Genomic DNA, 25,381 nt, shown 5'->3' on the forward strand with positions numbered 1-25,381 from the left:
AGTCATTGTGATTTTCAGAAGGGCTGCTTCAGGAAATAGGAAAAGAGACTTGAACTCCCATTAAGCCTTTGTAATAGCAGATGCCCCAGTGGGGCTCTCTAAATGTATATTTGGAGCAGGAAAGCCACGGCTGGATGGGCTTGGACCTGGGATTCGTTGCCTGATCTCAGTCATCTCAGTCTGTCTATTGGCCCATGGTAATGTCACAGAGCTCAGGCTCCTAGAGCTGGTCACTGAATGTGCAGGGATATTTGTGTCAATGAATCACATAGATGATCAACGATCAGTTGAATTCCCTGATCATTCATGGGTCTCAGTATCACTCTTGCCAGCCTTTTACAAAATGAAAGATTCACTGAGGGCAACTGCGTGATGTCTAAGCACTAATCTTAGCCACCGTATCTTGGAGATGGCCCTAATTTGTAGTTGAACTGAATTACATAATATCCTAGTACATATCCCTGTGTTAGAATAAGTAAGGCAGTAATGTTGAGCACTGCCTTCCCACACATTAAGTCATAAGACGTCTTCAGCTGTGTCTCTGTCTGTCCCTGGGGCAGAGGACCTTGAGGAGAGGAGGGTAGAGGAGGGGAGGAGACAGTGTTGCCATGGTGCAGTCTCAACCAGAGCTGTACATTAGCTCTGCTGCTCGGCTAATTACGGAGAGAGACTGCAATGTTGATGCGCAGGCAGCAAGACAGGCAAAGGCCTTTTTTAAGCAAAGGATTTTTTGATACTGCATAGATATGGAGGACATGTAGTACACATGTGTAAGTTACACATTTCATACATTTTATTTTATTTTACAAACATGAATGAGGATTTACTTCAGATGTATTTGAAGGACAGAATCAAATCCCATATGTCCTACTACCAAGGATGCTGTTTGAGGTAGAGGCAGCTAGTGGAGGAGTGAGGAGCCATTCTGGTTCTAGTAGTGGTGCTGCTTCCCTCTCCCCTGGCGTACCACTTGTGTAACACAGAGAGGTCTTCCAAACAGCCGAGCCCAAGAGCCTTGCTGTGAATAGGCTGCTGGAGAGGCTGCAGATCATGATCATCCAGTTTAGAAAACCCAATATGGGCCGCTGTGGATTAATGTTCCCCATTTTAAAATTCCAATGATGTAATCAGCCAAATCCAAGCATTGCATTTTCTCACTGGAATATCTCAGAGCCCGATGACGCGACTGGTAGGGATGGGGGGGTTGGCCAGAGAGAGAAGAGGACGGAAGGAGGGGTGGAGGGGCTCGGAAGCGAGAGGAATATTGCAATATTAGGCCATGCACTTTGAACCCCGGACTGTCATCTCCTGTGGATGCTGTGTCCGCCTGGCAGGCTGACCAGATAATGCCATGGTTACATGGGGTTGCACTGCAAGTTACAGCGCGTTATCAAAATGAAGCCAATGACACCATAACGCCAGATTGCTCTCTCTTGTGCCCAGGAGACGAAAAGCTGTTAGAGATTTGGTCATTTTGAAAACTCATCCTAGCTAGAATGGCCATGGTGAGTATAGTATTCAGCATATTTTCATGTCTGTTATAACAGATCCTTATTATGTTTCTACTGCAGTTGAATACTCCAAATGATTGTTATTCTTGATGTTCAGGTCATGACCCTCCTCTGTGTTGTGCAGATATAAAGACCTCCATCTATTCCTCTTGTCTAAGCGTCCTCAGAGGGTACTAGTGATGAGCTGCTGGAGTCCTATATTGAATTACAACAGAGTTGCTTCATGGGAGATTCTTTGACATGCAGAGGATTTTCATTAAGCCAATGTTAGCATAGTAAAGGAATTATATAGTTTATCTTAACCTTCTTGTACTGTATATTCAAATCTTGATTTACATTTGAGTATTATCAATAATATACTTTTGAATATTTATATTTTCTGGCTACAGTACTTCACAGTATCTAGTGCTACGATGCTGTGTGGTGCTCTCATGTTGTTTTCCATGGTCTGACTGAAGGCTTCTGAACAAAGGCCAGTCCTTACCATCGGATCAGAGGCCTCTATGCTGAAAGGTTACAACTTCAAAGCATCTTGTTGTCTGTCTGTGCTCTGATCAGTGTTTGCGTCATATGTCCATGCCCAAATGATGGTTGCTCTGACTCTGATCTGCTCTGATCTGTGCTGAGACACAGTCCTCCATGAGGCCTGTGTGTCGTGATCCAACCTGAGGTGTTCTGCAGGAGAAGAAGAGACAAGAAAATCTGGGCCCTCAACAGGAGGCAGATTGGCTTGGCAATCCCCAAAGTGATACAAACGTTTGAAACAAAGGACCCTTTTTTCCCACCGCCGTTTCATTTGGCAGGAAATACACCAGCATATGGACAAACGTGCTCATGAATGTATTCATAATTGTGCATTAGAAAGTACTGCCACAGTTTTTGTTGCCTTATCGTTTTCTACTTTACTGTAATTCTTCATCACTTTCAACACCTTCGCGCTTTGCCAGCCAACGTGAACGCGGGCAGGGCAGGCAGTGAATGGAGCTGTGTGTAGGTGTTTTTGGAGTCGAGGAATAAAGACCTGCTGAGCCCTGTGGGCCATGATGACTGGAGGGGAAAGAGGGGAGGGGAGCTGCTGGGCTGTTTGTAGTGCAACAGGGGCGCCACCTGGGACCGGCCTCTGCCTGCTCTCCATCCTCTCTCCATCTTGGCCAGGGTCAGAAGTGGCTCTGTCATCTGCACTGGTTGTTTTAACAGTAGATCAAAGATGAGCCGTGTGTGACGACCCCTTAGTCCCACATGTACAGTGTACTTCCCCTACCGACCAACTGGCTCCCTCTGCTTCCCTCCCCATCTCCCCATGGCTCGCAGGTTCAGCTTAAAGATTCAAATGATGGTCTTTTTTTAAAGAAACAAATGAATCATAATTTGTTTTGGTGCTTTTTTGAGCGGACGGTGTTGTTGTGTTTATATGAGCGGTACTGTGTCTGGTGGTGCTTAGGCAGGGATGGCCTGGAAGGGATCAGCTGGCCCTCTGCCCCCAAGTGACACACCAACACACTCAACGGTCAAAGGTCACACTGTGTAGTGCCAAAATAAGCTGTCAAAATAAGGCCATCATGTCACGAAACACTCACTCGTAATCCTCATCATCACAGAGAAACAGCCCATGTTCTATGATCAGAACACAACCATAGAATCCTGTATTTCATATGTCGTTGACTATGGATGACAAAACATTATTATAGTCAGCGAGCTTCAAAATGGCAGCGTAGTGCTGTACACTGTCGCTGGCACTCACTGAGAACAGGCAGAATCCCAAACAGCACAGAAGTGTTGCTCTCAGCTTAGCAACAAGGGGTAGCAACCAGCCGAGAGAGAGCTGCCTGCAAGCTAGCATGCTGCAGAGACCTCTGATGTAGAGGGAGCATTTTACCCCCTCCAGATCAGTGCCATGTTAATGGGTTTGAGAGTGCATCCACCGTTTTTGTATTGTTATTATTATAATTTCTAGTAACAATAGTTTCTAGTAATAATAATTCTCCATAACAACGTTATGACGCACATCTGTTGGTGGTCATTTTAAGCAACCCGTCAATCAATCTGACATCTATCTGAGGAGCGGAGGAGCCTGTTGCAGTCAGACTGTGGTCAAACATAGTGCATTACATAGGGAAAATAGTGTGCCAATTCGGACACGTTCAGTGTAATAGTGAGTGGAAATGATTAGAGCAGACTGACGGACGGCGGTGGGTCAAGTAACCTGGCACCAGTAGCATCCGACAGACAGGGTTGGGGGTAGATTAAATTATCAACCCAGATTCTTCTGATTCTCTCTCCATACCGCACAGCGTAATCCACAGCCCAGGCAGCAGCTGCCACTGCCCCGGGCATCCCAAAAAATAAACACTGACCACACATAGACAACACTAATACAACACATGGACAACCCTAATACAACACATGGACATCCCTGATACAACACATGGACAACCTGCTTACAACATATGGACAACCCTAATACAACACATGGACAACCTTCTTACAACACATGAACAACCCTAATACAACACATGGACATCCCTAATACAACACATACTCAAACCCTAATACAATACATGGACAACCTTCTTACAACACATGGACAACCCTAATACAACACACGTTTAAATACAAGCTTACATGATCGCATGGACACATGCACGCATACACACACACACACACACATGTAAGCCATAGCCTACACGCACCCATGAACACACCCATGCATGCACTCCTACACATATACACACTTGCATGCAAGCCTGCATGCCTGCGTTTACGCTAGGGCTGGGAATTTCCAGGGACATCACGATACTTAGGTGACGATACGACATGTATTGCGATTCTCACGATTCTATATGTATTTCAATTCGATACTGTGATTTTATTGCGATTCGATGCTTCAAACATATTGCTCACCATATGTCTGCTGCAGAGGGACAAGAGAGAGCCGTGAAAAAAACAACTTTTGATCAGTCATGGAAAAAAAGTGCTGAAAACAAATTGGCTCACGATTTAAAAAGAAGATGGAGAACAAGAAAAATACTAGAGTTTTGGTGCAGGTACAGCCAACTAGCGCAAAAATAATATTGCAATATTGTCACAATAATACGATATATATCGGCCAAAATAATACCCCGATATGTAACTGTATCGATTATTTTCCCTCATCACTAATTCACACATACACACATACTCACACACACATTTAAATGCAAGTCTGTATTCACACATGCGTGCATCCACTCATATACACACATATATGCCAGCCTACATACAGTATATACTGTACATGTACCATCACCACATACAGTGCCTTGCAAAAGTATTCAGACCCCTTGGATTTCTTCACATTTTGTGTTACAAAGTGGGAATCAAATATATTTAATTGTTCTTTTTTTGTCAACAATCTACACAAAACACTGTAATGTGGAAGAAAAATTCTAAAATTTTTGAAAGATTAATAGAAATGAAATAACAAAAATATAGTCGTATAAGTATTCAGCTCTTTGAGTCAATACATGTTAGAAACACATTTGGCATTGATTACAGCTGTGAGTCTTCTTGGGTAAGTCTATAAGAGCTTTGCACACCTGGATTGTGCAACATTTTTTAAAATCTTTTCTAAATTCTTCAAGATGTTGAGGATCATGACTAGACAGCAATTTTTAAGTGTTGCCATAGATTCTCGAGTAGATTTAAGTCAAAACTGTAACTTTGCCACTCAGCAACATTCACTGTCTTCTTGGTAAGCAACTCGAGTGTAGATTTGGCCTTGTGTTATAGGTTATTGTCTTGCTGAAAGGAGATTTCCTCTCCCAGTCTCTATTGTAAAGCAGACTGAAGCAGGTTTTCTTCCAGGATTTTGCTTGTGCTTAGCTCCATCCCATTTCTTTTTATCCTAAAAAACTCCCCAGTATTTGCTGATGTCAAGCATACCCATACTGTACCATGATGCAGTCACCACCATGCTTGAAAATAAGGACGCAGTTACTCCGTTGTGTTGGATTTGCCCCAAACATAAGGCTTTGCATTTAGGGCATAAAGGTTATTCCTTTGCTGTGTTTTTTTGCACAATTACTTTAGTGTCTTGTTTCATACAAGATGCATGTTTTTGTAATATTTTTACATTTACATTTTACATTTAAGTCATTTAGCAGACGCTCTTATCCAGAGCGACTTACAAATTGGAAAGTTCATACATATTCATCCTGGTCCCCCCGTGGGGAATGAACCCACAACCCTGGCGTTGCAAGCGCCATGCTCTACCAACTGAGCCACACGGGACCACGGGACCAATATTCTATATATTTTGTATTCTTCTTTTCACTCTTTCATTTAAGTCATTATTGTGGAGTCTCTACAATGTTGTTTTTGTAACAGTATTTTTATTGGAATTTTACAATTTTCACCCATATTAAGAGATACAACAACAGAGACAAAGCAACAACAAAAAACAGCACTCACTTACACATACCTGCGCATATATATAGATATATATATATATATATATATATATATATATATATACATACACATACATACATACACATATACATACATACGTACACCATTTTCCTCTCCCCACTCGGCGCTTCTCTCACCCCATCCCCATCATTGCGTCTCTCAATACATACATTTTAAACAAACTTAAAAACAGAAATTAAACAAAAAAAGCTCAGTTTAAACTAAGAAGTTAGGTTCCACACATGGAACGTACAGTGTAATTCTGAAATACATAGATCACCACCATTCTAAGAGAATCCTTGCAGCATAATAGCTGATACCTCAGGTTCTAGGTAATTTAGATAGGGTTCCCATACTCTGTAGAACTGATCTGTTTTAGAATGCAATGTACATGTCAGATATTCCAGAGGAACCCATTCAAATAGTATCTTATGCCAATCTTTAATAGAAGGAACCTTATCACTAATCCACTGTAAAAGGATGTTTTTCATCGCTGCAAAGGTAAGGATGTTGTAAAGCCTCCTCTTACCCACAGTAGTAACATGCCTACTAGGGAGACCCAACAGTAAAGAAACTGGGTCCAATTCTAGATCAACCCCTAGGATCTTTTCAATTTCTTGCAGAACACCAGACCAGTATCTTTGTATTTTGGTACATGACCATAAACAATGTGTTAAGGTGCCTGTATCAGTTTTGCATTTAAGACACTGAGGAGAAGAGGAAGAGGGGCTAAAAGCATGTCTGCGATTTGGGGATATATGCAATCTGTGTATTATTCTTAATTGGATTGCTCTAGTACGATTACATATAGATATTGTTTTTGCATATCTCCAAATGTCCTCCCACATCTCTTCATCAATAGTAACAGACAATTCTTTCTCACACACTTGTTTCACCCTCTGTGTGTCGACAGCAGAAAAGGACCTTAAAGCATCATAAAACAGACTTACAGACATTTTCCTTTGTGGGAAAAAAAGCATTCTTTCAATGACAGACATATCAGGGTTACCAATTAAGGTGGTGGTCTTCACAATATAATGTCTTACTTGTTGGAAGCGGAAAAAGTCCTGCTTTGGGAGTCGATATTTCTCGACCATCTGCTCAAATGACAATAAAATCTTATCAGCAAGTAAGTCATTTTGTCTGCGTATGCCCTTATTAAGCCAAAAGTTAAAGCCAGCATCCAGCAATCCTGGACCAAAATCTGGGTTGTTAAGAATTGGGGTAAGAGCAGAGGTTAGTTTGGACCTTCCCAGGAAGCGTTGAACTGACCTCCATACTTTGAGTGTGTTAAGTGTAATAGGATTATTGCAGTGATCTTCTACAGACTTGAAACTTCTGAAAAATAAAAGATCCTGTAAGGGGTATTTTGAAAGAGAAGTCTCAATGTCTAACCAAGGAGTCATCGTTTGTGATCCAGTCAGAAATATAACAAAGGTGGGCACACCACTGATAGAACCTGATATTGGGCAGATCCAAGCCACCCATAGAACTTGGCAGCTGCAATATTGCCATCTTAAGTCTTGGCTTGCGTTTACTCCATATAAAGGAACTTAGCCATCCATTTACATCCTTTATTACCTTATTGGAGATTAATACTGGGATCATTTGGATTGGGTAAAGTAGTCTAGGTAAAATGTTCATTTTCAAGAGGGATATTCTACCCAACCAAGAAATCGGGAGAGAGTTCCAGCGCTCCAGATCCTGTCTTATTGTATCAAACAAGGGAACAAAATTGGCTTTGTACATTTGCTGGAATTTAGGAGTTACAAATATACCCAGATACGTAAAACCTGAGGGAGACCATTTAAAAGGGAAGGGGGGAGAAGTATTAGGTACAGAGTGAAGGTTACCAAGTGGCATAGCCTCTGATTTAGTTAAGTTAATCTTGTAGCCTGAGAATTCGCTGAATAATTCAATAATATTAATAAGAGATGTAGTTGAAGTCTCGGGACTAGAGATGAATATCAGGACATCATCAGCATACAAGCTTATTTTATGGTGAACATCACCAATGAGCAGCCCCTGTATAGCAGGCGTTACCCTGATGGCCTCGGCCAGTGGTTCCATAACGAGTGCAAATAGGAGAGGGGACATAGGACAGCCCTGTCTGGTACCTCTGTATATAGAGAAGCTATTTGACCTTAGCCCATGAGTAAGGACAGCAGCCTGAGGATCATCTTATAAAACTTTCACCCATTTTATAAAGTTGTCCCCTAGACCAAATTTATTTAGAGCAAAGAATAGGTAAGACCACTCCACACGATCAAATGCCTTCTCAGCATCTAGGGAGAGCACAAGACCATCCATAGCACTTTGTTGGTAGGCTTGAATTACATTAAGAAGCCGCCTGACATTGTTGCATGACTTACGGCCCTTAATGAAGCCAGTTTGGTCTCCTTTCACAATTAGAATTTTAGAAAGCAATTTTCTATCCACATTCAGAAGGGAAATTGGTCTGTACGAGGAACAAGACTCTGGACATTTTCCCTTTTTGAGAATAAGTGATATGTTGGCTTCTCTCAGTGTTTGAGGGAGCTGGTCATTTGAAAATGAGTGGTTAAACATATCACGCAATGGCTCAAGGATCAGGCCATGGAACTCTTTATAGAACTCACTACAAAACCCGTCTGGTCCTGGGGCCTTACCATTTTGCAGATTCTTAAATTGCGAACATTATCTCTTCCTCGGTAATAGGGGCATTAAGGAGAGACCTCTGTTCTTCGGAGATAGTAGGGAGCTGAATCTTAGAAAATAAGTTCTCCATTCATTTGGGTGCATCATTTGGCAGTTCTGAGGCATAAAGATTTGCATAAAATTTCTTAAATTAGTCATTTATCAATATTTTCATATAAATGATTGCCATCAGAATCAGTAATAGTAGCAATTGACTGTGAGTCAGCTCTCTTTTTAGCTAGGTACGCCAAGCTCTACAATGTTGTTGATCCATCCTCAGTTTTCTACCATTACAGACATTGAACTCTATAGCTGTTTTAAAATCACCAATCATCACGGTAACATCGCTGGGCAGTTTCATTTCTGTCCTGCAGCTCAGTTCAGAAGGACGACTGTATCTTTGTGTCTGTGTGGTTTAATATAAAATCCACAGCATAATTATTAACTTCACCATACTTAAAGAGTTATTTAATGTCTGATTTGTTTTTGTTACCCATCTACTAATCGCTGCCCTTCTTTATGAAGCTTTCAAAAAGCTCCCTGGTCTTTGTAGTTGAATCTGTGCTTGAAATTCAATACTTGACTGAGGGACCTTACAGATGTTGTATGTAGGGAGGACAGAGGAACGGTTAGTCATTCAAAAATCATGTCAACCCCTATTATTTCACAGAGTGAGTCCATGTAACTTAGTGTGATTTTTTTTTTAAACAAATTTTACCACTGAACTAAACCGAACAAAAATATATAAATGAAACATGCAACAACTTCAATAAATTACAGTTCATATAAGGAAATCAGTCAATTGAAATACATTTCATATGACTGGGCAAGGGCGCAGCCATGGGTGGGCCTGAGAGGGCATAGACCCACCTACTTGGGAGCCAGGCCCACCCACTGGGGACCCAGGCCAGCTAATCAGAATTAGTTTTTCCCCATAAAAGGGCTTTATTACATACAGAAATACTCCTCAGCACCCCCAACATCCCCCCTCGGATGATCCTGCAGGTGAAGAAGCCAGATGTGGAGGTCCTAGGCTGGCATGGTTACATGTGTTCTGCGGTTGTGAGGCCGGTTCGATGTACTGCCAAATTCTCTAAAACGCCGTTGGAGGTGGCTTATGGTAGATAAATGAACATTCAATTTCCTGGCAACATCTCTGGTGGACATTCCTGCAGTCAGCATGTCAATTGCAGGCTCCCTCAAAACTTGAGACATCTGTGGCATTGTGTTGTGTGACAAAATTGCACATTTTAGAGTGGCCTTTTATTGTCCCCAGTGTAATGTGTAATGATCATGCTGTTTAATCAGCTTCTTGATATGCCACACCTGTCAGGTGGATGGATTATCTTGGCAAAGGAGAAATGCTCAATAACAGGGATGTAAACAAATTTGTGGACACAATTTGAGAGAAATACTTTTTTTTTTGCGTACGGGACATTTCTGGGTTATTTTATTTCAGCTCATGAAACATGGGACCAACACTTTGCATGTTGCGTTGATATTTTTGTTCAGTATAATTTAGGCTTGACTAAACAAAGGGTCTGAATACTTCTGCAATGATTATTTTATTGAAGAATTTATTTGTCCCAACATTTTTCTTTAAATCCATTTTAATCCCACTTTAACACAAAATGTGAAGAAATCCAAGGGTCTGCATACTTTTTCAAGGCACTGTACATGCATGCACTCATCAGACACACATTGGCATGCTCCGACTTCATTACCACATAACAGCCTCATGAATACTGAAGCATCCACTGGGAGTGGTATTGTGTGGAGTGCATGTGATAAGTAATATAATTTCAGTGTGTGGCTGTGTCTGTTGTGCTGAAGGTCAGACTAACCACCTCTCTGAGGCTCACCGTGACCACACAGGAAGCTAAGCCTGAGCACGCTTTAGTAATATTACATCAAGATGAGGAGGGAATGCTGCTGACAGCTGTGACCGCCTATTAATTATCATTTCATAAAAATGTGTACGTGCGTGTGTGTGTGCTTGTGTGTGCATGTGCACGTGTGTGTGTCAGTCTCGCTCTGTGTGAAAGCGAGAGAGAGGATTTGTGTCACAATGCTCAAATCATTCACATCAAATGTGTTTTTCCCATGGAAACCATCGTTTGTAATAGGCATGAACTAATACATTTCCTTGTGGTTGCCACATGTGACTGAATGACTGAAATCAGCTGGTATTCTTATTGGGGACGAGGACGACACCCTTTCCTCTCTGTCCCTTTCTCTCTATATAATGTATATCTATCCCTTCCTCTCGCCTTCCCTCCTTCTCACTCTCCCTTCCTCCTTCTCTCCCTCCTCCTCTCCTATTCTTTCTTCCTGCTCTCCTCTCCCCCGGTCCCTCTGGCAGTGAGCGGGGCCTCAGCTCAGCGTGAATGAGATGTTGGGTGCATGGTAATTGAGTAGGTATTGATTGGACTGCAGCGTGGCATACGAGAGGCCAATGAAGGCCCGAGGATCAGAGCGAGGCACCACCGACCGACTGACTGCACCTCTCATCCCACATTCTGCAGGAAACATACAAACCATACACGGCTGACCAGCTCACAGTGACAGTTCATTGTAGATAACGTAGTATTGACGTATTGACATGTAACCATTGTGCTGTAAGCATCAATAGATACTGTAAGGAAGGTTAAGATTGACTCTATTGGACTTGGGCTCACCATTTCTCTATATCAGTAATCAATATGAATGAGTGAAGGCAGAGGAATAATTTCCTAATGCTCCACGTATCATCAGACAAAACAGCCTCCATTACACTGTCTCAGACAGAACATACTTCATTACCCTGACTGTATCATCAGACAGAACAGCCTCCATGACCCTGTCTCAGACAGAACATACTTCATTACCCTGTCTCAGACAGGACTGTATCATCAGACAGAACAGCCTCCATGACCCTGTCTCAGACAGAACATACTTCATTACCCTGTCTCAGACAGGACTGTATCATCAGACAGAACAGCCTCCATGACCCTGTCTCAGACAGAACATACTTCATTACCCTGTCTCAGACAGGACTGTATCATCAGACAGAACAGCCTCCATGACCCTGTCTCAGACAGAACATACTTCATTACCCTGTCTCAGACAGGACTGGACCATCTGACAGAATAGCCTCCATTACCCTGTCTCAGACAGGACTGAATCATCAGGAAAAACAGCCTTCATTACCCTGTTTCAGACAGGACTGGATCAGAGTCACTGTCATATTTCAGTGTGGCGTTGTCATTGGTTACAGGGCTGCCATACAGTATCAGTGTGCTATGTAAAGGAGGATCTAAGGGTTATTGTCTTGTCAGCATCTCATTGTTATGCACATGCCAAACCCTCCTGTACCCCAGGGAACTCAATGAGTTAAAAACACCATAGAAATAATGCTGCATGAGGAGGAGCTTGGATTTCATTTGAGGTGTGGCCTCACTCTATTGCAGTGCCAACATATGGCATCATCATATATAGGCTAATATTGTTTGTACTTTATTTTACAGTACTGTTTCCACTGGTATTTACCTGGAGTTGTTGTGCTAACAATAGGTATTTTCATGTAATTACATAATAAAAAGAATGAATCATAACTGGAATTAAAAATCTGAATGAATCAGATGAACAATTTAAAAGTGTAGCCTCAAACTTCATTCTGTCACAACATAGGATTTTTTTTATTTTTTTTTAAGGACTCTAGCTAGGTAGTGGAGACACAGGGCCTCTGGTCGAGTGGGCTCTGATTGACAGTAATAGTGCAGATCTGGACACAGTGTAACTGTTTCATTCATTCATTGCAGGGGGAGGATTGTAGCTAGAGTACTAATACGATATAGACAGGCAGTGAGCAGGCAGGGCAGCCAAGCTGAGGCTGTGCCCATGGCCATGCATGTGCAACAGAGAGATTCATAAGCTGCAGTCAGCGTCCTGCGAGGTGAACCAGGGGGAGGCGGCTAAGCGGGCGCGCGAGCACCAGTTGTCATTGGAACACATTGATTATTTAGCAATTTGGACGAAGGCTGTGCTCTACGCTTTCCAAGGTTTAGTGGGAGTCTTTGTAGCGTTGCTGTCCAGACTGGCTGCAGCCAAATCAGTGCTGTCAGGTGCAGTGCTGTTTGAAGATAATACATGAGGAAACGAAAGTCACAGATAAATAAATGAACGGAGGGATGGATGGATGGATCGATAGATAGATAACAATTTGGAGGGACCTAATGAACAGCTGGATGTATAGAGATGAGTGTTTTTGTCTGGAATGGTGCTCAGTTGGGATAGGTTGGTTGTAGTGGTTGTACAGTCAGTCCTGTTGGGAGAGCAGCTTGAGCAGGGTGTGTGTGTGTGTGTGTGTGTGTGTGTGTGTGTGTGTGTGTGTGTGTGTACATACAGCCTGCCCTGAGCCCTGCACTGCAGTTGGACAGAAGTGAACAGCGACAGCTGGCTGGGAAAACATGATTAGTGTTTGAATTAAAAGGAAATTAAGGGATTTATTATAATCTTATCCAGATTTTGGTTAATTCCCCCCATGCCCCTCAGTCACACCCTTCTGCCACATCTGGACGGTTGCCAACGTTTTTAACCGGCGTCATCCCCTGTTCCCCTCTGCCCCCCTCACCTCATTTGCCGGCCATCCCCATGTAACCCCCCCCTCCCACACACACACACACACACACACACACACACACACACACACACACACACAGGGCTGTGCACAGACCTTTCAGGGGGCAGTTGTTCAAAATGAAAAAAGGGTGCATAGGCCTATTTATTTCTTCAACAACACACTCATCACAAATTGTAAGCAAGCTAGTCACAGTGCCTCCTAAAGACATGATCGGGTGAAAGAAAGTGGACTGTTAGCTGATCAATGATGTTGATGATTGATGTAAATCTGCTAGTTAGCTAGCTTTATTTTATTTTTATTTTTTTACAGATTGTGATTTATCTTCAATTCTCTTAAATACTTAAATAATAACTTCATGATATAATATGAATAATCTTCTAACTCATGATATATGGCTGGCTGGCTAGTGTCTTATGTGGATATTTTAGTATATGTTGGTTAGCTAGAGTCTAAACTACCTGTGTTGCCGTTGCCCTGACACACAAGTGCAACTCCCGACTGCTGAAGGGATGGAGTTGGGGTCGAGGGTTGTAGATGCAGCCGCTCCTCTCTATGTCTTTCTGCCTCTCTCTGCTGTGCGTAGAAGCCAACCAGACCGAAATATTCATAATGATGTATATCAAGTGTTATCAAGTGTTAATGCTGCTGTGTGGCAGTACTGTTGATATTTAAACTAGGTAGCTAGCTACACACACTCGACGGGTGACAGCATCTCAAGCCATACGTGTCTGGATACCGAGCATGCGCAATTTCCGTACAGGGCAGACTGGGAAAACAGGCGCTAACCGAGGCACGCGCAAGTGCTTTGCACAGGTAGACCCCTATCTGCGCACATGCCTGCACACAGACACACACACACAGACAGACACACACACACACAGCACTGTATGCACCGTCCCCTGTTAATAATCTGTAAATGTGTGTTTATCTTGACCTCTGTGAGCCTACATTACAGACTGTGTAAGCCTCTCTCTCTCGGGGACGTGGCCAGTCCAGGGCTCTCACAGTCACAGCAGAAAGAACTGTGTGCTACTTTGTCTTTGTCATAAAGCTGTGTGCTGTTCCACGCTGCTGCCCTGGCCTCGCGGCCCCACACTGCTGCCCTGGCTTTGCGGCCCCATGCTGCTGCCCTGGCTCCGCGGCCCCACGCTGCTGCCCTGGCTCCGCGGCCCCACGCTGCTGCCCTGGCCCAGCGGCCCCACGCTGCTGCCCTGGCCCAGCGGCCCCACGCTGCTGCCCTGGCCCAGCGGCCCCACGCTGCTGCCCTGGCCCAGCGGCCCCACGCTGCTGCCCTGCCTTCGCGGCCCAACGCTGCTGCCCTGGCCCAGCGGCCCCACGCTGCTGCCCTGCCTCAGCGGCCCCACGCTGCTGCCCTGCCTTCGCGGCCCAATGCTGCTGCCCTGACTTCACGGCCCCACGCTTATCAGCCCTCTCCTCCTCAAACCCAACTCCCACTTCAGAGACAACACACCGCTCTGGGGCGGATTTAGGATTACACACACTGAGATTATCTTCCCCTTTCTTTTTGTGTGCTTGTTAAGGGAGAAACAGATACTGGGATTACCCGCTTCAATCCCAGACTAGGATGACATTTTTATTTTCAGACTGACTGTCTTGAAACCTTACGAGGTTTATAGTGCTATTATTGTAACATAGTGGTTTATTTTCAATCATTGATTAGCCAGCTAGGAAGTAACCTCTGTTGCTTATGATAAGCTATTTTGTTCCTGCTGTTGTGTTTGTCATTTGAGATCCCTTGGCTGTGGCACTGTATTCCGTTCACTAGCTCAGTCCAGTACAATGACAGAGCAGAAATAGTCCCCACTGTTGCCCTCAGGCTCCTTCTCTCCACTACCTTACACACAGCTGCACAATGGGACCGGTTGGCTGTGGGGGATGAGTACATTTCTTAAAGACTTGGGTGTTTATGGTGCTGTGGCACACTGTGCACTTCTAAAACACACACACACACTTCTAAAAGCATGTGAAGGGAGCTGCTGCTACCGTGTCCCTTTGTTCTCACTAGGCTTTAGGTCTGGTGAGAACATTGCTGTCCTGTATTTTCATGACAAACAGGAAATGCTTAAATGTGTACGGTATATGGAAAACGTGCACACACAAGCACTGTCGCGGGCATCTGCGGTCCATACGCAGATTACACAAGCCATGTTGTGCTGACTAAGGGACGTTTGTGTTTTTCCAGAGTTGGCCAGAGCCATAAAACTAAACTACAGATCTGAAAAAGAGGTCACGTCTTATGTGTTGGATTTGAACAGTTTCCATTAATCAGAGAAGTCACTCAGTGAAAATAAAGTAACAAAGCTCTGGAAAGATTCACAGAAACTGGGGTGTAGTATGATGCCGATCAAGGCGAGTGGGGCTTGATGCTCTCGTCTTATGACCTCAGTACAACTCCAGTATTCAGCCTTCTCTGCTCAAACCAGCTCTGATTGTATGTGTGCGTATTGAAGTACCATGGTCCAGCATCAAAGGATTGTTATAACTCGAGCTGTAATATAAATGGTGTGGTTCCTTTGTCTCAGACTGTGACCTGTTATATTGGAGTGTTGCACCGCGCTTGCACCTCCTTTGCCTGTGAGTCCTGTGTGAGAGAAGTGTCAGGTAGGAATACAAGAGCCGTGATCAAGTGATCCTTTAATGCCGTCACTAGGGGGAGAGACGCCACGGAAATAAATGAGCGACCGAGAGTCTGTGCCACGAAAGCAATCATCCCGTAACTGCGATGACCCCTCGACGTGTTTAAAGCAGTCATGTAATATCACAGGCCATAGGCTGCCTCATCACGCAGCCAAAACATGGAGAATGCATGCATGCTCATCGTGTGTGGCGATAGAGGTTGGTGGAAGAAGATTGGAATTAATGGGGATCAATAGGAGTGGATCCACTTTGAAAAGTCCCAAGAACCTGGTAGTGTGCAAACAGTGAATACTGGGGGGAGACAATAAGGGGGAGGCGGAGGGGGGAGGTAGTGAGTGACTAGTAGCTTTTCTCTGCTGGACCTCAGGTAGCCTTGGTCCCCTAGCTGCACCGTCAGCAGCATCACCTCACCCCCACAGCTCAATCAGATCAATAGAGAGAACGCAGCCTGTGGCCAGTGTTCCAGGACTCTGTGCTGTGCTATAAGGAGAGGCCATTACTGCTGGTCAGCCCTGTGTCCAGTCTACTGGGGCTATGTCCCGTTCATCCTCCGTCTCCTCAACTGAGAGCTGCTAGTCTTTTATGTAACATTTAATTGAGTATAGCATTCACATCACCTTGTGAGGGGACATTTTATAAGAATAAATTATGTCTATAACTGCCGCTGTGAGAGGCATATCTTTGCAGTGCCCATTCCTGCACTCTGCTTTGACTGGTGCCCCCTCCACAGGATCATAACGTCTCCTCTGATACAACATGCATGGGATGTTGGGAAATTAACACCAGCCACTAGGTGGCGTAATGGAGCCTGAACAGCCTGATTGTCTTCCTAAGAGATCGAATTCTGATATACAGATACAACACAGAATGCAATAGTTTTTGAGTCTTACTGACCAAATAGACCAGCCATTCAAACAGGTGGACCGCGGTTCGGAACGGGGTCAATACGGACCACGGGTCCCAACTTTTTTTAGGAACTCAGTCGGGCCTCCAATTCCTGGTGTCATATGATAACACATACGACATGGAAAAATGTGTAGAATTGGAGGAAATTAGCTTTAAAACTGCAAAATGTTATCTTCGCCAACAAGAAGGGTGTGAACAGTTTGGGGTTATGGGGTGGGGGTTTGTTACTATGTCGATAAATTACAATATCCATCCGGACCTTTGCCACTTAGAATATTTGTGTGACCAGACCTTCTGAAATGGTACTTGAGTACCCTGCAATAGACCATCAAAACATAGACGTAGTGTTGGATGCCAGACTTCAAGTTGTCATTTCCAGTGTGTTAGAACAGGTAGTGTTACGGTACAGTATGAGATGGTTGTGATATCCTAGACAATGACCAAATGGTCCCAACATACACACAGTTTGTTCAAATGGAGTCTTACACAGGAAGCAGGCAATTATAACACTGCTGGTCTCTTTTCCCCACTCCTCATTCTCAGTCCTCACACCTACTGTAGCCATCATCCACCCATCCCTAGCGAGACACAAACACACACACACCGACTGTTCCCATGGCATCCACTTACTGGCACCTAGCTGACTGATGATGTGTGATCTGCCAGCCTCACACACGCACACACATGCGCTTAGGTAATGTTGTATCTCTTTATCTATCTTTGCAGGCGAACCCTCCCCCCGTCATCGTCAACGCAGACTCACTGGATGCAGGCCCTTATGTAAATATTTGTTCTGTTGTCTCTGTGTGTGGCAGGAGTATCTATTCTGTTGTCTCTCTGTGTGGATGGAGTATCTATTCTGTTGTCTCTGTGTGTGGATGGAGTATCTATTCTGTTGTCTCTGTGTGTGGATGGAGTATCTATTCTGTTGTCTCTGTGTGTGGATGGAGTATCTATTCTGTTGTCTCTGTGTGTGGATGGAGTATCTATTCTGTTGTCTCTGTGTGTGGATGGAGTATCTATTCTGTTGTCTCTGTGTGTGGATGGAGTATCTATTCTGTTGTCTCTGTGTGTGGATGGAGTATCTATTCTGTTGTCTCTGTGTGTGGATGGAGTATCTATTCTGTTGTCTCTGTGTGTGGATGGAGTATCTATTCTGTTGTCTCTGTGTGTGGATGGAGTATCTATTCTGTTGTCTCTGTGTGTGGATGGAGTATCTATTCTGTTGTCTCTGTGTGTGGATGGAGTATCTATTCTGTTGTCTCTGTGTGTGGATGGAGTATCTATTCTGTTGTCTCTGTGTGTGGATGGAGTATCTATTCTGTTGTCTCTGTGTGTGGATGGAGTATCTATTCTGTTGTCTCTGTGTGTGGATGGAGTATCTATTCTGTTGTCTCTCTGTGTGGATGGAGTATCTATTCTGTTGTCTCTGTGTGTGGATGGAGTATCTATTCTGTTGTCTCTGTGTGTGGATGGAGTATCTATTCTGTTGTCTCTGTGTGTAGATGGAGTATCTATTCTGTTGTCTCTGTGTGTGGATGGAGTATCTATTCTGTTGTCTCTCTGTGTGGATGGAGTATCTATTCTGTTGTCTCTGTGTGTGGATGGAGTATCTATTCTGTTGTCTCTGTGTGTGGATGGAGTATCTATTCTGTTGTCTCTCTGTGTGGATGGAGTATCTACTCTGTTGTCTCTGTGTGTGGATGGAGTATCTATTCTGTTGTCTCTGTGTGTGGATGGAGTATCTATTCTGTTGTCTCTGTGTGTGGATGGAGTATCTATTCTGTTGTCTCTGTGTGTGGATGGAGTATCTATTCTGTTGTCTCTGTGTGTGGATGGAGTATCTATTCTGTTGTCTCTCTGTGTGGATGGAGTATATATTCTGTTGTCTCTGTGTGTGGATGGAGTATCTATTCTGTTGTCTCTGTGTGTGGATGGAGTATCTATTCTGTTGTCTCTGTGTGTGGATGGAGTATTTATTCTGTTGTCTCTGTGTGTGGATGGAGTATCTATTCTGTTGTCTCTCTGTGTGGATGGAGTATCTATTCTGTTGTCTCTGTGTGTGGATGGATGTGCCTCACGGTCGCAGCATATAAGATCACATTTACTCACCATGTGGACCTATTTCATTATCTCTATTGAGCTGCCTCTACAGCATGAATATGATGCAGTTATGCATTTAGTATGGTAATGCAAGAGATTGAAATAGTTTCTACTGTATTCCTGTAGGATTTATGGATTGAGAAAAGCCTAATGGTAATATTAATAGTAAACATGATTATATTTGTGTGTTCATTGTCAAAATCTGGATATAATAGCCAAAACCAGCAATGCTATTTGTTTTATGTATGTCTATGTTTAATTCTGTGGTTATTAAAAATTATTCTATTGAGATTAAAGATTAGTCCATTTTTTATGTTCCTTTTCTGTTTTTTATTATTTCTAGGATGTTTTCATGTGGGCTGTTAATACATGATGATGATGTAACTGACCTGTATGTGTTCTGTGTTGACAGGTAAATGGCAGTGATGGGATGTTTAAATATGAAGAGATCATCTTGGAGAGGGTGAGTTTCACCAACACCTTTATAACCGCTCATTATTTGAACGTCTTGTGATCAAATGTATTCTTTTCAAAGCCTTTTGTTAAACACGTGAGCTTTTCCCACTAGATGGCACTAATATGCTCTCTTTGGCTTTATTAAGGTTTCTCAGTGCAGTAAATGTTGCTATTCTCATTCACCCCTTTAGATTTGTGTGTATTAGGTAGTTGTTGGGAAGTTTTTAGATCACCTGTTAGATACTACTGCACTGTCGGAACTAGAAGCACAAGCATTTCGGTACACTCGCATTAACATCTGCTAACCATGTGTATGTGACCAATAACATTTGATTTGATTTGATATACAAAGAGTACTGGTATTGAGTCAATGTGTAGGAGTACGAGGTAGTTGAGGTAATTAAGGTCAAATGTACACGTAGGTACGCGTAAAAGTGACTAGGCAATGAGGATCGATAATAAGTAGCAGCAGCGTATGCACATCGTCATCGTCAGACCCCTATAGGCCTCATACTGCACCTTTCAAAAGCACAGACATTAAATAGTTCAGAAGCAAAAGCCATCTCCCTCTACACACACACTCTCAGGACCCTTGACAGTTGCACTTGTCAGTGACAGAGTTCAGTCTATAGTGGAGCGCAGACATACTTTATGTTCCTGCTCTTGTTATTCCACCCACAGATAGGTGCAGAGCTGTTTTCTCCATCTCCCTCTCCGAGTGGCATTTCTGCATGCAGAGGCTTAAATAAACTAGATAAAATCACACTTTAAAAGGTCTGTGGGTGTGGAACATTTGGTGGTCGGGCCCAGTGCACTCCTTTTGGCTCAGGAGCAGCGCACTGGGAGGCCTCAGCCTCGCTCTGTCCTAATTGGTTGTGACCGTTTCTCATTAATTATAGAAAATAATAAAGTGAAGTCTTTCCTCAGTTGTCTTGTTTGGAGCCTGTCTCTGCAGCTGTCAGATAGAACACCACGCCTGGGCCCACTGGATCCAAATGGGTGCTTTGCCTTTCTGGGGGAGAGGTGGGGGAGAGGGGGGTACATAAAGAGTAAAAGGGAAGTTTTGTACCGTTCAAGTCTTTAGAGAAATGAAGCTTCTCTGACTCTCATCTTCTCTTCTACTTATGAATCTGTCCGTTTTAAACAAAACAATTACACCCAAACCATTTGGACAGCTTCATCTTACATACATTTAGAATAAAGTGACTTGATCTTAGAATGTAGTTTGTAGTATGAAGTAAATTCAATGTGAGGAAGATGCACACACACACATGCATGAGAAAGTGACATGGTCATCAGTAATGTTGAATTCCCCTGAGCGCTCTTCATAGATCACATGTTCCCCTGAGACTTCAATACCATTAAGAAGAAGCCCCTTCTCCCCCCTTGAGTCCACACACCTTGAGTGGGACGGGACCCATCACTTAGTAGAGCTCTGTGTCTGTGTGTGTGTGTGTGTGTGTGTGTGTGTGTGTGTGTGTGTGTGTGTGTGTGAGAGAGAAAGTGTGCACGGGCTGCACGCCAGAGGAGGCTGGTAGAATGAGCTATAGAAGGATGGGCTCATTATAATGACTGGAATGGAATAAATGGAAAGCAGTCAAACATGTGGTTTCCATATTTGTGGTGTGTTCCATCCATTCCATTCCAGCCATTACAATGAGCCCTTCCTCCTAGAGCTGCCCCCACCAGCCTCCTCTGCTTCACGCTCACGGACGGCGCTGGGCCTCCTCTGCTTCACGTGTGTGTGTGTGTGTGTCTCTCTATTGTATCTCTTCTATGTGTAATGCCTCATAACCACTGCAGGGTAACTCTGGCCTGGGCTTCAGCATCGCTGGGGGGATGGACAATCCACACATCCCAGATGACCCAGGGATCTTCATCACCAAGATCATCCCTGGAGGAGCTGCAGCTATGGATGGCAGGCTGGGGTGAGTTAGTCCCCCCCCCCCCCCCTCTCTCACTCCACCATTTCCCTCCCGCCAGGCAGTCAGAGGTGTGTGTGTGTGTGTGGGTGGCAGTGCCTCTACAGCCCTCTGCCCCCAGGCTCTGTCTGTGTTTCCACTAAGTTGTGATTCACTGGAAAGCCAAAGCCTAAAACATGCAAATGATGATCTCGAGTGCTTTCGGTGTACTGCCGGCCTCTGTGTTTTTTATTTTATTATATTTATTTTTATTTAACCTTTATTTAATTAGGCAAGTCAGTTAAGAACAAATGTTTATTTACAATGACGGCCTACCCCGGCCAAACCCGGACGACGCTTCGGCCAATTGTGCGCCGCCCTATGGGACCCCTTATGTGATACAGCCTGGATTCGAATCAGGGACTGTAGTGATGCCTCTTGCACTGAGATGCAGTGCCTTAGACCGCTGTGCCACTCGGGAGCCCAGTTTGTGTTTGTGTTTGTTTTTCTGTGTGTTTGTGCAGTTGACTAGTCTGACTAGTCTGTTGATTCTATCCATATTATACAGCCTGTGGATTGACATTAATTCCATAATTATGATTCAGTAGGTAAACGGATAAATCATCATATAGTGTAGATACAGTGAGTGTTCAAAACATTAAGAACGCCTACTCTTTCCATGACCTAGACTGACCAGGAGAAAGCTATGATCGCTTATTGATATCACTTGTTAAATCCACTTCAAATCAATGTAGATGAACGGGAGGAGATGGGTTAAATAAGCATTTTTAAGCTTTGAGACATGGATTGTTTATGTGTGCCATTCAGAGGGTGAATGGGCAAGATAAAATATTTAAGTGCCTTAAACTCAGTATTAGGAAGGTGTTCTTAATGTTTTTGTACTATAACTTATGTATGTGTATATACAGTACTAACAGCGTTGTAAAATATGAACGTTGTTTCCCCTCGTCTCCCCAGGGTGAATGACTGTGTGCTGCGTGTGAATGAGGTAGATGTGTCTGAGGTGGTCCACAGCCGGGCGGTAGAGGCCCTGAAAGAGGCTGGCCCTGTGGTCAGGCTGCTGGTCAGGAGAAGACAGGCCCCTCCTGAGACCATCCTGGAGATCAACCTGCTCAAGGGGCCCAAAGGTCAGCTATATGTAGTACATATATGAATGAATCCTCATTGTGAGGGCCAGGATTTTCTTGGCCCCTATAACTTAACTGTAATGTATATAAGAATATGTATATATGAATAGCGGGTAAATAGTAATTTTGTTGTCTCTTGGTGTCTTTCTAATATATTTTATATAAAACATTTTATTTAGAATTGAATGTAATATCTTCTGTTGTTCTTGTCTATAACTCTTCTTTACAGGAAGAGTAGCTGCTGCATGTGCAGTATCTAATGGGGATCCTAATAAACTAAACTCCCCTGTGTAATTCTAGGTCAACTCTGAAATTGGAACATACATTTAGATTATTTTTGAGAATTTGAATTGTCCCCATTGAAGATTTTGTGCAATTTTCTGTTCTTGACTGTCCTCTTTGCGCTTCTCACCCCCAGGCCTTGGCTTCAGCATTGCTGGGGGGATCGGCAACCAGCACATCCCTGGAGACAACAGCATCTACATCACAAAGATCATTGAGGGCGGGGCCGCACAGAAAGACGGACGGCTGCAGACCGGAGACCGCCTGCTAGCTGTAAGAACACATATAATTTGCATCTTTGTTCATTACCTGGGCTTACCCCTGCTTTGATGTAGCAGAGGTGGTTTGGTGAAGCCAGAGTGGATGCCTAGACTTAAGCTCAGCAGCCTAACACAGTCTTTAATTGTGTAGAAACCCCGGGTTCCATACCCAGTCAATTACACAGATAGTGACCTACGATACTGAGCTCTAATGGATGCCCTAGAACAGTCTTGATTCCCTTACTGTTTAGTGATCCATACCCTGCACACATCAGGACACTGCCACTTTGGTGGGTGCCTCTGTGCCCATCCCTGGACGTTTCTCAAGACAGCCAGGCGAGGCGACGCGCATCAGCGTTTATGGCCCTGTGTGTGATTGATACGGTGCTGGAGACCGGGTTCAAACAGCCCAGCTGCTCCCCGGGCATATTCTGTTCTACACCGGTAAAAGATAAAGAGAACCACCTGCCAGGTTGAATGAGTGACTACACTGTTAGAAAAATATGAGATGTGTTTAAGACTGCCATAAATAAGAACAAAGCCATTAAGCACTGCTACCTTTGTGCGGGGAAGAGCTGTGAGTGACTACAGCTGCCCAACACTGAATCCCCACTGCACTGTTTTCATCACAGTTCACTTCTGGACTTCTGGATGGCCGTATCATTTGTGCTATTTGATCGAAGTTTATCTCTGAAATCCATGCATTTATCTGTCGACACAAGGATGCAGATGTGGCGGCTCCGTAAATAAGAAATCTCTCGCAACTGTACCTATATGGAGCAGCTCTGTTCAAAACCTTTGAAATATTGTCACATACTTTATCTTAGTAGTACACAGTAACAGTAGTGTATGATTGATTTGGGTGTGGCTCAAGCAAACTAAAAGAGGTAGCTATAATCCTCAGTGTTGTGGACTTGAGGATTTGACTGTGGTCTGTGTGCTTCAGGTGAACAACATCATCCTGCAGGACGTGCGTCACGAGGAGGCGGTTGCAGCGCTGAAGAACACCTCTGACATGGTCTACCTCAAGGTGGCCAAACCCGGACCCGTGCACCTCAATGACATGTACGCCCCTCCGGACTACTCCAGCAGTACGTATCTTCTTCTGCTAGCTACTGTATTCACCTATGGCTCAAACCCCTCCCCTCCTACTCTCATACTGCTCACAATGCATACAACTACAGTTGAACATTCCAGGTGATGGATGCCTCAATGGTACTGTACCAGCACACAGTTTGTTTTAATGGAAGGCCACAGGAACCCTGCGATAATGACACTGGTGGTCTCTTTCCACACTCCTTATTCTCAGTTTATACCTAAACCTCAAAAACCAACCCATGCATCAGTTGTTAGAAGAAGGCTCTGTTGATTAGCATTAGCTTTAGGTCAGGAGTCACCTTCTTGACTTGAAGAGCAATTTTTTTTCACACAAAAAAAAATAGTTTAGAGGGAGCTGCAGAAGAGGTTTGAGCCCTTTTCAAGCTCAATAGTGGCAATATCTGATATTCAGCACCACAGATAGCAGTCAGATCAAATTACCACGAAATCTGGCAGTTCAGGGTCACAGAGCAATGGCTGTCTAGCGAAGTTGCAGGGAGAATCAAATCTTGTGAACATACATTAAATATGCTACAGAAGTAGTGTTACTTTTTTATTTAAAACCCTACAAATGAAGGACATGTTGTTTTCCAGGGATTCATTGAAATACCCACATCAAGCCCCGCAAGATATTGAATAATGAAACACAGGTACACAAATATTATAATGCAAACAGAAGGTTTGATTGTAATAGACATTTATTATACTGATTTAACAAAAGTGTTTGTTTATTTACTTTGCTTTTATCAATGAGAAATTAGCCCATTCAGACAGACCTTGTCTGCACACTTTCAGCAACAGAAACTTAACCTTCAAAAGGTTATTTTCTGTACATTTCAAAAACAGAATAAAAGTAAGATACGGTTTTAACATGTATTGTCCTGTAGATTGTAACGTAGCATATCTTAGTTAGTCCTGATCTTTCCAAATCCATCTATTTCTGATTGAAAAATGTGAAATAAAAATACAAAAAATATATATAAACTCAGCAAAAAAAGAAACATCCTCTCACTGTCAACTGCGTTGAGACCACATGAGAGAGTAGGATGTCTTCCCTGTAACGCACAGCGTTGAGATTGCCTGCAATGACAACAAGCTCAGTCCGATGATGCTGTGACACACTGCCCCCAGACCATGACAGACCCCCCACCACCAAATCGATCACGCTCCAGAGTACAGGCCTCGGTGTAACGCTATTTCATTCGACGATAAACGCAGATCCGACCATCACCCCTGGTGAGACAAAACCGCGACTCGTCAGTGAAGAGCACTTTTTGCCAGTCCTGTCTGGTCCAGCGACGGTGGGTTTGTG

At 43.7% G+C, this 25,381-nt stretch overlaps 1 protein-coding gene across 8 annotated transcripts in view; it reads left to right on the forward strand.

Moving 5' to 3' along the window:
• The window catches only part of LOC139574308 (disks large homolog 3-like), a 141,599-nt gene that overhangs the window by 63,360 nt on the left and 52,858 nt on the right, over positions 1-25,381 (forward strand). For all 8 annotated transcript variants that reach the window (XM_071398764.1, XM_071398765.1, XM_071398767.1 and 5 more), the window contains 6 exons: positions 17,548-17,601; positions 19,337-19,387; positions 21,184-21,308; positions 22,260-22,429; positions 22,848-22,984; positions 23,918-24,062. In XM_071398764.1, coding sequence (XP_071254865.1) covers positions 17,548-17,601; positions 19,337-19,387; positions 21,184-21,308; positions 22,260-22,429; positions 22,848-22,984; positions 23,918-24,062 — 682 coding nt within the window. The remainder of the gene's footprint in view (positions 1-17,547; positions 17,602-19,336; positions 19,388-21,183; positions 21,309-22,259; positions 22,430-22,847; positions 22,985-23,917; positions 24,063-25,381) is intronic.

The sequence above is a fragment of the Salvelinus alpinus genome, chromosome 4, assembly GCF_045679555.1.
Source record: "Salvelinus alpinus chromosome 4, SLU_Salpinus.1, whole genome shotgun sequence".
NCBI lineage: Eukaryota > Metazoa > Chordata > Actinopteri > Salmoniformes > Salmonidae > Salvelinus > Salvelinus alpinus.